Below are 12,979 nucleotides of genomic sequence, written 5' to 3'. Positions count from 1 at the left end.
GTGTGACCCAGTGCATCTCACACACAATAGCAGTCAGTGTGGCCCAGTGCATCTCACACACAATAGCAGTCAGTTATACCAAGTGCATCTCACACACAACAGTAGCCAGTGTGTCCCAGTGGACCTCACAAACAAAGTAGCCAGTGTGCCCCAGTGGAGCTCACAAACAATAGGTGAGTCAGTGTGACCCAGTGCATCTCACACACAATAGCAGTCAGTGTGGCCCAGTGCATCTCACACACAATAGCAGTCAGTGTGACCCAGTGCATCTCACACACAACAGTAGCCAGTGTGTCCCAGTGGACCTCACAAACAAAGTAGCCAGTGTGCCCCAGTGGAGCTCACAAACAATAGGTGAGTCAGTGTGACCCTGTGCATCTCACACACAATAGCAGTCAGTTATACCAAGTGCATCTCACACACAACAGTAGCCAGTGTGTCCCAGTGGACCTCACAAACAAAGTAGCCAGTGTGCCCCAGTGGAGCTCACAAACAATAGGTGAGTCAGTGTGACCCTGTGCATCTCACACACAATAGCAGTCAGTGTGACCCAGTGCATCTCACACACAACAGTAGCCAGTGTGTCCCAGTGCATCTCACACACAACAGCGTCACTTCAGAATTTTCTCCTGGGTAATCTGACTTACCGTCACTCAGCACATGATCTGTTGAGATCAACGTTAACGTTGAACCTCAACTCAATAAGTTCTTACATTTTAGCCCAATGTAGTCCTATATGAACCGAACCTTTCTTTCCATATTGTAAAAGTCAGTTCTGACACTTGATTATAATTAAATGGTATTCAAAAGAACGAATGTGATAATTTAAGATTACAAACAGCAAATATATTTATCATGAAACTCAAAACATGCGGCAATTGGTACTGAAATAATGATGATTTCATCTTTCCAATACTCAATTTTTCAAAAAGCTCCAGCAGCTCCAGCCTTTGGTGTCTACTTCTGACAACTTAGGAGATATAATCGAGAAAGCTCTTTTTATTAAGATTTCGAAGCGTGTCACACGGCTCTAGCGCAAAGAAGTTTTATCAGGGTTATAACATTCAAGATAAACTTTCAGTATTCATAGTGTACAAAACTGTAAACTGTAACTGTAAACCCTCGGTGTATAGGTGGGTTTTTTTCAGTTGAAAAATTGGCTTGACTTTTCATGTGTTTGTGACAGATGCCACCACAGGGACAGGATACCCGCACCTTTTCGCGAAAACCTGGTATCACTATTTGATAGTGATTCATAAACACATGCCAATGATATAATTATACTCGTACAATGGACTCTGCCCTCATCCGATATTTCTAATGAACAGTAAAGGGTTTGGTCGATTTTATTTAACATTTTATCGTAGCACACATGAACATGAAACATATTGTGAGATGCTGTTGCACAACACATCTTTAATTCTCCAGTCTCCTGAACGTTTCCCACCGAGGACATCTATATTTTATCAGTGACGTTAGTTCATGGTGTGTAATGGGTGTATTTAAAGGTACCTAAAATAGAATGAGATGACTCAAATTGGTGGTTGAGTGAGGATTGGATATACGGCACAGGACACACACCCTCTCAACAGTAGCCAATGACAGGTCGTATCAAATTAAAGAACACACCAATGCTGACATTACCCCGACCAGGAACATGAATTGGGGAGTGGCCTCTCTAGTAGTATATGTATAGAACACGACTGCAACCTGAATGTATACTCACGCTGACACTTCTAAAAGGCGATCAGAAACATAACAGGTAAGTGCATCTGCTAAGACTGGAACCAAGGTATGTCGATGTCAACTGCTCTATTGTGCATTGGGTATTTATGTATCAACAAGAAGGAGTTGGTTCCACGAAGCTTGGTTCTCGTGTATACCGCGTTCAACTGCTAATAAAATATTCCTTCAGATATGTTAACTTCAGATTGTGTATCATTTAAAAAGGTGGCTACATTGCACGTGTATGGATTATGTACACGCAAATAGACATTTCGACACCAGCAATTATACAGCATATTCCAAATGCACAGACACAATGTTTATGCTTTTACAAAATAAGAAGATAAGTTTACGCCCAATGGAGTCCGTTTCGATAGATAATCGAGGCAGATTATTCTATGGCGTTAAGTTTTCTATTTCTAAAAATTGCGTAACATATAAAGACCTTTTATTATATAGGCGGATGTTTAATTTTCATTAAAATATGTAATGCTACTCTTCGTGTTGAGATAGAAGGGAATCTCAGATAAAAAGATATCTTAGATCATGTATTTATCTGCGCTTACTTGCTTTAACCATGTGACATCTACAATTTATCTAATTTCTGTTGGATCTATATAGAACACTTAACTCGCTCCCGTGTAATACCAATTTTATGAAACGCGTGAATAGGTCTGGTATCTGACGAGCGAAAGCCACAACTATTCACGAGTTTCATGAAATTGGTTTTACACGGGAGCGAGTTTAGTATTTTATTTATTACTTGCCATTTATAACTTTTTTAGAATTATACTGTCGTGTGTGAATAGGCGGACAACTACACGATCCACGGCATAATCCAACAGAATCATACTTTAAACAAGTCAAAAGTTTAAACTATTAATTTAATACCATACAACGGTCCACCTTTAGAATTCAGGCGTCCGTTCCACAACGCTATCGAAGTGCTTAGGTTATCGCAACTCACATACTTGAACATGGGCTTACGACTGTCGTTGCGCTACAGTACGGTCGCCTGGTGGATCCGAGCCCTGCACCACAAAATTTATAATCACGTCACAATACCCGATGACGTAATGCGAGGAATTTTGTTGCAAGATCCATCGGCAAAACAATGCCATGTGACATCAGCCTAGCAACAAGGTTGCTGGGGTCATCGAATATGCATAAGCTCCACTCCGTGAGCTATCATCTCCACACGCAATGTCGTTGAATAAGCCAAGGGATGTTGAGAGCTTTCAATATTTGTTCGTGAAACATTTGTTCCGACAGTACATAAGCACGCGTTTTGGTATTACACAATGTGTAATACAGCTGTATGTTTATTGAAAGGGCGATCTGTTCACGGGTAAGTGATAATATTTTAATTCTACTTCAGTACTGTTTCGCGTGGTTCAGGTGGGAAATCACACTGAATGAATTTCCCCAACACTCTAACGTCAGTGGGGGCAGGGGTGTCCCAGTTGTCTAAGGCGCCGCAATTCGATTTGCGTTCCTTTGGCACGCCAGAAACCTATGATTGTGGATTTGAATCCCGGTTCGCCCCGGTTTGTCAGCACCATACCTTTGCTTGTGGGTGTCAATATGGTGGTAAACGTCTGACCTGCAAAACTACGGACTTTCCTCCCACATTAAGAAGATGCACCGTGATAAAACTGGAATACTGTTCAAAGTGGCGTTTGACCTAAATCACTCACTCACTCTAAAGAACCTATTGAAATGTGCAACTACGTATTTGAATTAATATGAATATGTCATACTATGTTAAAACTTTTATTTTAATACAGCAGGCATTAATCTTTTGAACTTAATGTTATATTAATAAAGTATTTATCAAGTTACATGCAAACTTAATAGAAAATAATATTGATCTGTCTTAGCTTAACTTGAACTTTCATGCCAAATGATGCTCCCTGCACGCAGACGACTTTCACTGTACGGGGCAATCTGACTTCAAGCTGATGGATCACCTGTACTAGTCACTATTAACCTGACACTCAGCCATATATAATGTTTATCGACAAAGTGGCATACAACATAGCGGTAATTATTGCAATTTTTGCTTTTAAATGTATCAGGGATAAAAGGTACAAAAATGCCATTCTCCATCAATTAGCTTACTCGTGTCAAGTCATGCACTCTCTCCAAACTTAGATTTTTCTTGAATGTGTAACCAAGGAGGCTGGTGAATTGTGTGTCATATCGTAATGCCTGCACATTTTTTTTGTCAGCAGTATAAACATGCAAACCGTATCAATATTATTCACTCTTTATATAGACACCATCATAACGCGATGTCAAGACTACTGCAGCTTTTAGGAATCATTGGAATTGCTTTTGTACAAGTACAATCCACGCCAGGTAAGTCCTTCACCAGTAATTCCTACATATTCTCATACACGAATCAAATAATGCACTGAACAATACGAATATCTGAGAAAGATAGCGAAATATTTAAATAGTTTATTTTGTGCATTTTGTGAATTAATTCCATCTTTAATCCAATCGAGATCCGTAGTACATATTATATCAGTGTAATTTCGGACTTCAAAGGTTACGCATTGAGTGTATTCGATACGTTCTCAAAGGGAGCTCACTACATCCACTTCCGCATATCTTAAACGGGCAAAATAATAACAAAGACGACCTTATGTTAATTTGATTATGGGTAATCGCTATAAGATTACCTGTAGGTTAACGTTATATATAACTGCAGTGAAACATGACATTTAAGCAATTCTGATGAAGAGACGACCTTTATGGGCAACATTTTTACCTTTGTTACGCTCTCATGCAATTAACATTACGGTATTTTCTGGCAATGTGCTTCACCAACATGAGATGGCGCAAGGATGAGCCTTTTGTGAACTCGCTGTGCGTAGTTGCATCACTAAGTAACCAGGATCTGTAGATTCATCGCGAATATGACCCTTGGTCTTCAGGTCAAACGCTTATATTAATGAATGTGATTTATGGCCTGCGTTACATATTACTTTCCTCTCCCATCATCTGAACGCCACCATTTGGGTAAAGATGAATAGTAAATAATGACTGCATGATTCTCATAATTTCAGAATTCAACTGCCTACGGACCGGTGATACTTGTGCAACTGGCAGCACCTGTGCCTCCACCGGAGACTGCACGTGTACAGCTCTAAAGGCCAACTATGACTGTGGAACAGGTAGGTGTTTATAAACATTCTCTGAAATCATCAACGGAATATAGTTTGTGTGTTTGTTGTTTAACGCAACACACAGCCATATTCCAGCAATATGACGCCGGTCTGTAAATAATCGAGTGATTTACATTATGAGAATCGATCCACGCAATTGGGATACGATGATATGCATCAAAAATGTCTGACCACCCGATCCAATTAGTCTCAATATTAAAAACGTTTTCTTTCAGATACTACACTAGTTGGCACTACTTGTGCTTGTGAAAACACCGGGTCTATATGCCTACCAGATGAAACCACATGTGTTTGCTCAGAGAAATTCTACGGACCCAAATGCCAGTACAAAACATGTAAGTACTTCTTCCGCTTTTGTATTTCACATTTGAGAAGGAAACATCTTTACTAGTTAACCCCTGTATGCTGTTAAAGGAACATTGGATGATCATGACGGTGATATCGATGTTGTCACATCCCAATTTGCCCTTTTCCACAACAGAACAAGAACACCCTTTACCATATCCGTATTTTCAAAAAGGTCATTGTTACAAGTCTTAACATGTATGTGTTAAAGTCAAATGATAGTTCATCTTTACCTTTATATCAAGTTATACAAGTGCACCTTCTGCTAAGGAATATGGTTCTCGAACACCTGTTGTCTTCACCGATTGTCAGTGATCCGTTCATATAATGTTTAACGCTGTTTTGTCTTTTACGCCCAATTGAATCTGTTTCTGTGAATAACAGAGACTCTATAGCTAGTTATTCTCTGGCCTGAACATTTTAAACATTTTACGTTAAATAGAGTGTGGGAGGTGTTTACGTTCCTTTCTTTATGTACGATATTTCCTTAATATATGGAAAGGAGATAAGATAATAGCTGAGCCTTCAATTTAATGCACGATAAATTAACGACAATAGGCTTCATATCATGAAGATTCCAAGGTAGAATATAGCAGCACAACCAGGCAAAAATAATTTGAGATTAGGGATTATGTGGTAACAAGGATTTAACCAGGTCACCTCCTTGGGAGACACTCTTCTGTTCCAACCGCGAAGATGCTGACAGATGCTTACATGAGAGGCCACAACTGTTGATTCAATTACACTCTACAGCATGCATTTAGTGAGTGTCGTTGAGTCTTCTTGACGCTTTGATCAGTATTTAATTCATACAAAGACTTGACAGCTAAATAGGGTAGGAAAGACGCAGGTAGTTGTGATAAAGTGATATTGTTCACAAATGACAGGTCACACCCACAACTAATACGCTAACTCAAACCTTTTCTGTGGAATTGCAGTGGATGTGAGTTGCTCGAGTGCTGGGGCCCACATCCTGAACGTCAACGTACCCGGTACCCCAACGTGTTATGTGATGGAATTTGAGAACGCCTGCAGCTTTACCACAAATCCACCCACCGGAACACCGACGGGCTGGACGGGAAACTTTCTGGAAGCATCCCTTACAGATTCTACAAACTGTGGACCGCCGAATGCAACTACGGTTTGGAACAACTGTTGTAGTAATTAAGCTAACATAAAAAAGTAAGATTCATAAAAATGAATGACAAGGTCATGAAGTAATGCAACTGCATACACGGTACTATCCACATGGCATCTGAATAAATTATTATTATATTTCTCAATAAACAAAAGGTTTTATTGTATGTAATGTTAAATTACAGGATACGAATGGAATATCCACTCAGTGCTTTACAGTGATTTGCCGGTATGAAGCCTCGTATCTCACAGGGCTCGATTTTGAGGCCACCTTCTGCTGCGGTGATGCGCAGAAGACGGTTACAACCGCAGGCTTGAGCTTGTCAGAAATGTAAGTATGAACATACTTGAAACCATGGGACGGAGTTGGCTCGCAACTATTATCTAAAAATAGTTAAGAGTCTAAATGGCCAGATACAAGGGTATCAATTGGATCCTGTTATTTCTTATTTTTACACGTATGGGCGAGTGAGTGAATCTATTCGCGACAATTCTGACAAGTGTGCTTATGGTTACAAGTTACTAGGAATTCATACTTATAACATGTTATAATATATGCATGTTGAGTGTAAACCAATTGCTTCGATTTGCTGCCCAAATGGCTTCCTGTCCCTGTCGCGAAAACAGTGTCGTATAATGTTCACTCACAAAATTAGACATTTTCACCACTTCTACATTCCATGCTACCAATAAATAGGTTAAGTACAAACACATTCATATACTGAACCGCAAAAGAAACGATTTAAGGGACTAAGGGCAGGCTACTGCATGGTTCTGATGCCATTTTGCTGGAAGAAGTCTCTTGTTGCTATCGCAGCGTGGGCACGGGCGTTATCATGCTGAAACTCGTGGTTGCGGCAACGTGCCAAATGAGGTATGGCGTGTGGTCTCAAGACTTGATCAATGTACCGAGTTGCTGTGACACCATTGCCTCTCCCTGGACCGATGTTCTGGAAGGCCACAGTGCCGACCCTCTGTGCAAGACCAATTCCACCCCACAACATGATGCTCGGACCACCCCACGAGTCTCTCTCAACAACACAAGCATCCGAATAACGTTCCCCACGGCGTCGCCAGACTCTCCCTCTGTCATCTACTATTGAGCTACAGTAACGGCTCTCGTCTGAGAAGAGGACTCTTCTGTGCTGGTTCTGTGTTGCCCACTGAAGACGGTCCCGGCGATGACGTGGTGTCAGAATGGGTCCTCGGTGTAGCCTGTGACAGTGGGGGTGTCTGCTCGTCAATCGTCAACGCACGGTGTCCGCACTAATGTTTCGCTGAGGTGTCCGCATGGTCTGTCGAGCAGTTTCCGCAGGAGTAACAAAGCGATCTGTCCAGCTTGCAATCGTCCAAGGGCTCGGTGTCGCTGATTTCTTGCCAATCTTGGCATGTGGTAGCAATTCAATAACGAATGAATGTTATCCGATCTGGGTGGATTTGTATAGGGCAAGAAATGGGGGAACGCATGGGGGAAAGCATGTGCATTTCAATTTGCGCGGAACTCACCTGCAACGAGTTACCCTGGCCATTGCCGTGATGAGTTTGGGCGATCGGTTTTATTGTCATCTGCTTTGTTTTTATCATCAAACTTCATTTTTCGGGACAAGGTAATGTTAAATTTTAGAAACTTTGAGAAAAATTACCAAGATATTTAAATGACAACTTTTCATGCAAAGTTACTTAAGTCGACGTTTCTTTTGCGGTTCAGTATATTATTTTCGGTTATCCACAAAGTCGTTTGCCCCTTGTGACCATCCGGGTTATAATTGATGTTAAGTAGCCGATGTCAGTCGCAAGAAGGCGACTGACGTGATGGGATTTCCAGACTCGCTGCCTTGGGTGACGATGTCATCCAAATATTTACAGACCACCGTCATATACCTGGAATATAGCTGAGTGCGGCATTAAACAACAAACGAACAAAACAAAGTCTTTTGAAAGTCTTCCCTCGGCAGAAGTCATTGAGTAATTGAAGCTGCATTCATCAATGTACAAACTATGATAACCCATTTAGAAGTTTACTGCATGAGCATCGTTGTACGCAGTTGTGCCAGGTCGCTCATGTAAACACCTTGCCCAAATAAATCGGCTTTCACGTCAAGGTTTGGTCACTGGAAACCTGACTTGACTCGGTATGAACACGGGCACGCAAGAAAGCTAATAACATATGTGAATGGTAATATAGTAGGAAATTTGTTTGTAAGAGATAATTACTCGTTATGTTAGAAATTTGCATTCAATATTTTCTAAAATGTACTGATTTCAGTGGACTGACTCGAACAAAAGTTGTTGCAGACCCTGCAGGGAATGTTGTTACGATGGTGATGAAGGACGCTTCTAACGCCCCTATAACCAGTGGGTCCGCAGTTGATATTGGTTCGACGGTTAAGCTTGAATTCACACTTGATACTACCTCTGGTATATATATTTTTTATTACATTCCAGTTTTAGTAGATACATTTTCATGCATCATCGAGACACTATCGTATATTTAATATTCTGCTCAGCCTTTGAGTAACGGAGATATATCTGTGTGTCAGTGGTTATCCATATGTACAATACCAGGCTCAAATGAAGTGTATTCCCTATGTAACTTTATGAATATATATGGAACTAACCTTTGTGTGAGGTTTTATTACATTATCATCTGAGGAATCTACCATCTGACATAATATGGTTAGGTACATCTAAAATACATTGACTAATTCCATGATTCTAAAATGTTCTACAACAGGTTTTGTTGAAATACGCGTCCTCTCGTGCAAAGCCAAAGATGGCGGATCCGTGGAAGCTGAATTTATTACAAACAGGTATGGTTTTAATCGTCAGTATCAAAACATAATAATCTTTACTGTCGACAGTTTCCATTACTCGAAAGAAAACTGAACTAAAACTTGAATTCTTTAACTGCAGTTGTCCCGCAAAGACATTTGTTCGAAACACCTCGCAAATGTATGGCAGTGCAATAATTGAAACAACAGCTATCAAGTTCACATCAGGTGTCACCGTCACTTACGAGTGTACAGTTCTTGTCTGCAGACAAATGGGCGGATGCGCAGCGGTGAGTAAAAATGTATATATAATGGTAAATTGCCGTTTTTTGGGTTTTGTTGATTAATTACGGAAAATGTTCAGAAAAAATAAGTTTACAGATTCCGAGACTGACGATTCTATGGCGTATTGTTTTAACCAATGTTATCCCTTCGGGATCCTGGGTCAGATGAGGTCCAAAGTCGTGTGAAGCGACTAAAGACGATGGGGTGGTTATGATGTGTAAATTAGGTTATTGTGTCATACACACCGATAGCGCAACTCTTTGTTCCACACTCGAATATTTATATGCCACCGTGATTCGGACTCCGCGTTGCTGAATATGCGTAAAACAACGGTTACTCACTCCTTCGAAGATAATGTAAAATTAATAATTTGTTTGAAATTGTTGATACATTGTTTGATTTTGTTTGGTACATTGTTTGGTACATTGTTTGATATTGTTGGTACATTGTTTGGTAGGTTGTTTGGTACATTGTTTCTGTGAACAATAGAAGTAAACCATACTGCAGAAATCCTAAGCTCATTAACCCGTGAAGATTCCGTGTAGAATAGGTCTTCAAAACCCATGCTTGCTGTAAAAGGCGACTATGCTTGTCGTAAGAGGCGACTAACGGGATCGGGTGATCAGGCTTGCTGACGAGGTTGATGCATGTCAATGTATTCCGATTGCGTGGATCGATTCTCATGATGTCAATTACTTGACCAACAAATACGCAAACGTGAGCTCAATAAAGTTAAAACATTTTTCTTTATCATTGCACTGTTTCTTTATTGTGTGATTCCCTCACTACGTTTCAAGATAGTGAGTGAGTGAGTATGGTTTTACGCCGCTTTTAGCAATATTCCAGCAATATCACGGCGGGGGACACCAGAAATGGGCTTCACACATTGTACCCATGTTGGGAATCGAGCCCGGGTCTTCGGCGTGACGATCCAATGCTTTAACCACTAGGCTACCCGACCGCCCCACGTTTCAAGATAAATACATGACGAGTGTAAAGGGTAAACTACAGATCGAGGGATAACGTTATATCATATGTTTGTTTATAGGCATTTTGAAGTGGGGGATCTTCCGGTTTCGGGCGTAATCGCCTCTTTTTTTCCATATCCTCCCTGAAAAAATCAAAAATATACGACGCGTGTATCGGTTTAACTACAGATTCACGGCTAACATTTTTATTCTTGTTCATAGAAAATGTGTCCTGATGGAAGTTCAGGTTACGGGCGTAAGAAGAGAGAAACCCCTCCGTCTAACTCCACTGAACAGAAAACGCTTATCACGTTTATCAGAGTCAACGACCCACTTGCAACATCAGATGGTACGTTATTATCAAGCATGGCAAACGGATTAATAGTTCTACCGGTAGAGCAGGACATGCTTACCCTTTTGGCGAACACCTGCAGCTGGTGTCATACTTCATAAAGTGTTCACCACTATTTTGTCTTTTACGCCTAATGGAATCGGGACGGCAGATAAGCTAGATAATCGAGACTGGTTATTCTCAGGCGTTGACGTTTCATATAATATCGTTTGTTTGTACTTCTTTGTGAACATAATTAAAAAACAGAAAATTTAATTAAAACCGTATACATTTGCGATAGTAGTCCGAAGGACCCTGAAAATATCGATTTCATTCATTCATTTTATATTCTATAAAATAACCTCCTTCCAGTGAAGAGCGCTGTTCAAGACGCTGTTGCGCAGACTGGTACCATCAATCTAACAGCCGCAGTGATTGGCCTGGCTGTCGTTGTCCTCGTCCTCCTTGGAGCCTGTCTTTTCCTTGGCCTTCGTCTCATCAACAGGCGGGCACCTGTTACAGACACCAAAGGATAAAATGTTGGACTGTTTCTATTGCCAATGACGAATCTAAAGTCATTGTTTTATTAATTATTATTAAGTCCTTTGTTATGTTTATGTTGTAGGATAAATACAACTTCAGCTCCTATATTGTGACAGTTTTGTGATTAAGGCCTACGATTTCTCCTGTAAATTCACAGACGAAAACGTCCTGTAAAAACGAAAGTTGAAATGTATGCGTTAAATCACGTCAAACCTTTTCTAAAAAATTGTAAACAAGATTAGACATTAGAAAAAGTCACACAATTTTTAATTGTCCTATTTTTTAGATATGTCGCAATAAAAGATACATATTTCATGATGCTTGCGGTAGTGGGCTCGAGTACAAAAGAAACGACACACAAGGTTTGGGGAACAAAAGACCACGAAACGATATTGCCCCTGAACACCACGTAACAAACTGACCGGATCCATTTTCATGTCCTTATTACGTAATAACCTGAATTTATGCATTTCATTATGTAATACATAATCTTAATTTTTTTAAACTTGATTAGGTGTCAGAAAATGTCGCACAACTATAAACAGTCATATAATTTAGATATGTCAACATAAGATACATTTACAGTCGATGAATTTGTACATCACATTCAAAGCTAAATATTGTCGTATATTTTAATCATTCGTTCTCTTGCCCTGCATAGGTGATTAACATCAGTCATTTATCTTTATTACTAATTGTAAGACTCTTGTGTGACTTATTTTTGTGTGTGTAGATATACTAGGAATGTTTTATCAGCCGAGGGATTTAATAAAAAGTTGAAAATGTAATGTTGTGTTGTTTATGGAAAGATATACTATACACATATATTTACGTGGAAGATGTTCATAAAACCATTCATTGTTCAGGGAATCTCCTTTCATAACATGAATCTGTATAATAAAAAAAGTGGAATAAGTACACTATTGAAGGGTTTTCATAATTCGTTTGGTATTGGGCTGGAGTACATAACCGACACATAAGGTTTGGGGAACAAAAGACCACCAGGGGTTCATAATTCTCGCAAATACCGTACATATGCCGTATTCAGTGAATCTATTTAAGTGTGAAGAAAGCGGAAGATGTCTCTCACACTTCAAGCCCTGATCGGTATTGTGAGGTGCGGTGAGGTCAACTGGGATTTAATGTCGCGTTCAAGATTATTGCACTTACATCGCGACGTGCATGCACGTGTGTGTGGGTGTGTGTGTGTGTGTGTGGGGGGGGGGGGGCTGCTCGTACAAGTCCAGACTGGTGCCGATTTTATAGTGCTGGCCCCCTGAGATACCATGCCATACCAGTTTAACATGAGTACGTCAGTATATTGACTCCGAGTCGATCATTCCTTATTTAGCCCCTTTACGCCGAGTACCGGGCAGGGTAACAACAAGAACCATCTTTTAAAGTCTTTTGGTATGATCAAACCTCTGACATTCTGTTCTCCGGGCGGATGCTCTACCACTAGATCACGGAAGCGGCCAGCAGGAGTGTGATGCTGACTCCTCATATATCAAGGGCCATGCACAGTCGGTGTTTATCTTAGCCAGTTTCCCTGACAGGTAAGGCACACCTCTGTAAAGCAACATATGTTATGGCAAACAGGAAAATATAACCGTCGACGCCAGAGAAAGATGAGTCTTGATTATTTATGGGAACTGATTTCACTGGGAATATAAAACAGCG

General features: G+C 40.4%; 1 protein-coding gene across 1 annotated transcript; it reads left to right on the top strand.

The window, feature by feature from the left end:
• The first annotated feature begins 456 nt into the window (after positions 1-456).
• LOC124135814 (EGF-like domain-containing protein 2) lies at positions 457-12,087 on the top strand. Its single transcript, XM_046501388.2, has 11 exons — positions 457-499; positions 4,004-4,086; positions 4,800-4,907; positions 5,135-5,254; positions 6,203-6,405; positions 6,587-6,732; positions 8,668-8,819; positions 9,136-9,211; positions 9,315-9,462; positions 10,648-10,774; positions 11,129-12,087. The coding sequence occupies exons 2-11, from the start codon at positions 4,020-4,022 to the stop codon at positions 11,290-11,292; spliced, it is 1,311 nt and encodes a 436-aa protein (XP_046357344.1). The 5' UTR covers positions 457-499; positions 4,004-4,019; the 3' UTR covers positions 11,293-12,087.
• Positions 12,088-12,979: the final 892 nt, after the last annotated feature.

The sequence above is a fragment of the Haliotis rufescens genome, unplaced genomic scaffold (assembly GCF_023055435.1).
Source record: "Haliotis rufescens isolate VD_foot unplaced genomic scaffold, xgHalRufe1.0.p SCAF_4, whole genome shotgun sequence".
Taxonomy (NCBI): Eukaryota; Metazoa; Mollusca; class Gastropoda; order Lepetellida; family Haliotidae; genus Haliotis; species Haliotis rufescens.
Note: the sequence above shows the minus strand (reverse complement) of the source record. Positions and strands in the feature narration are given on the sequence as shown.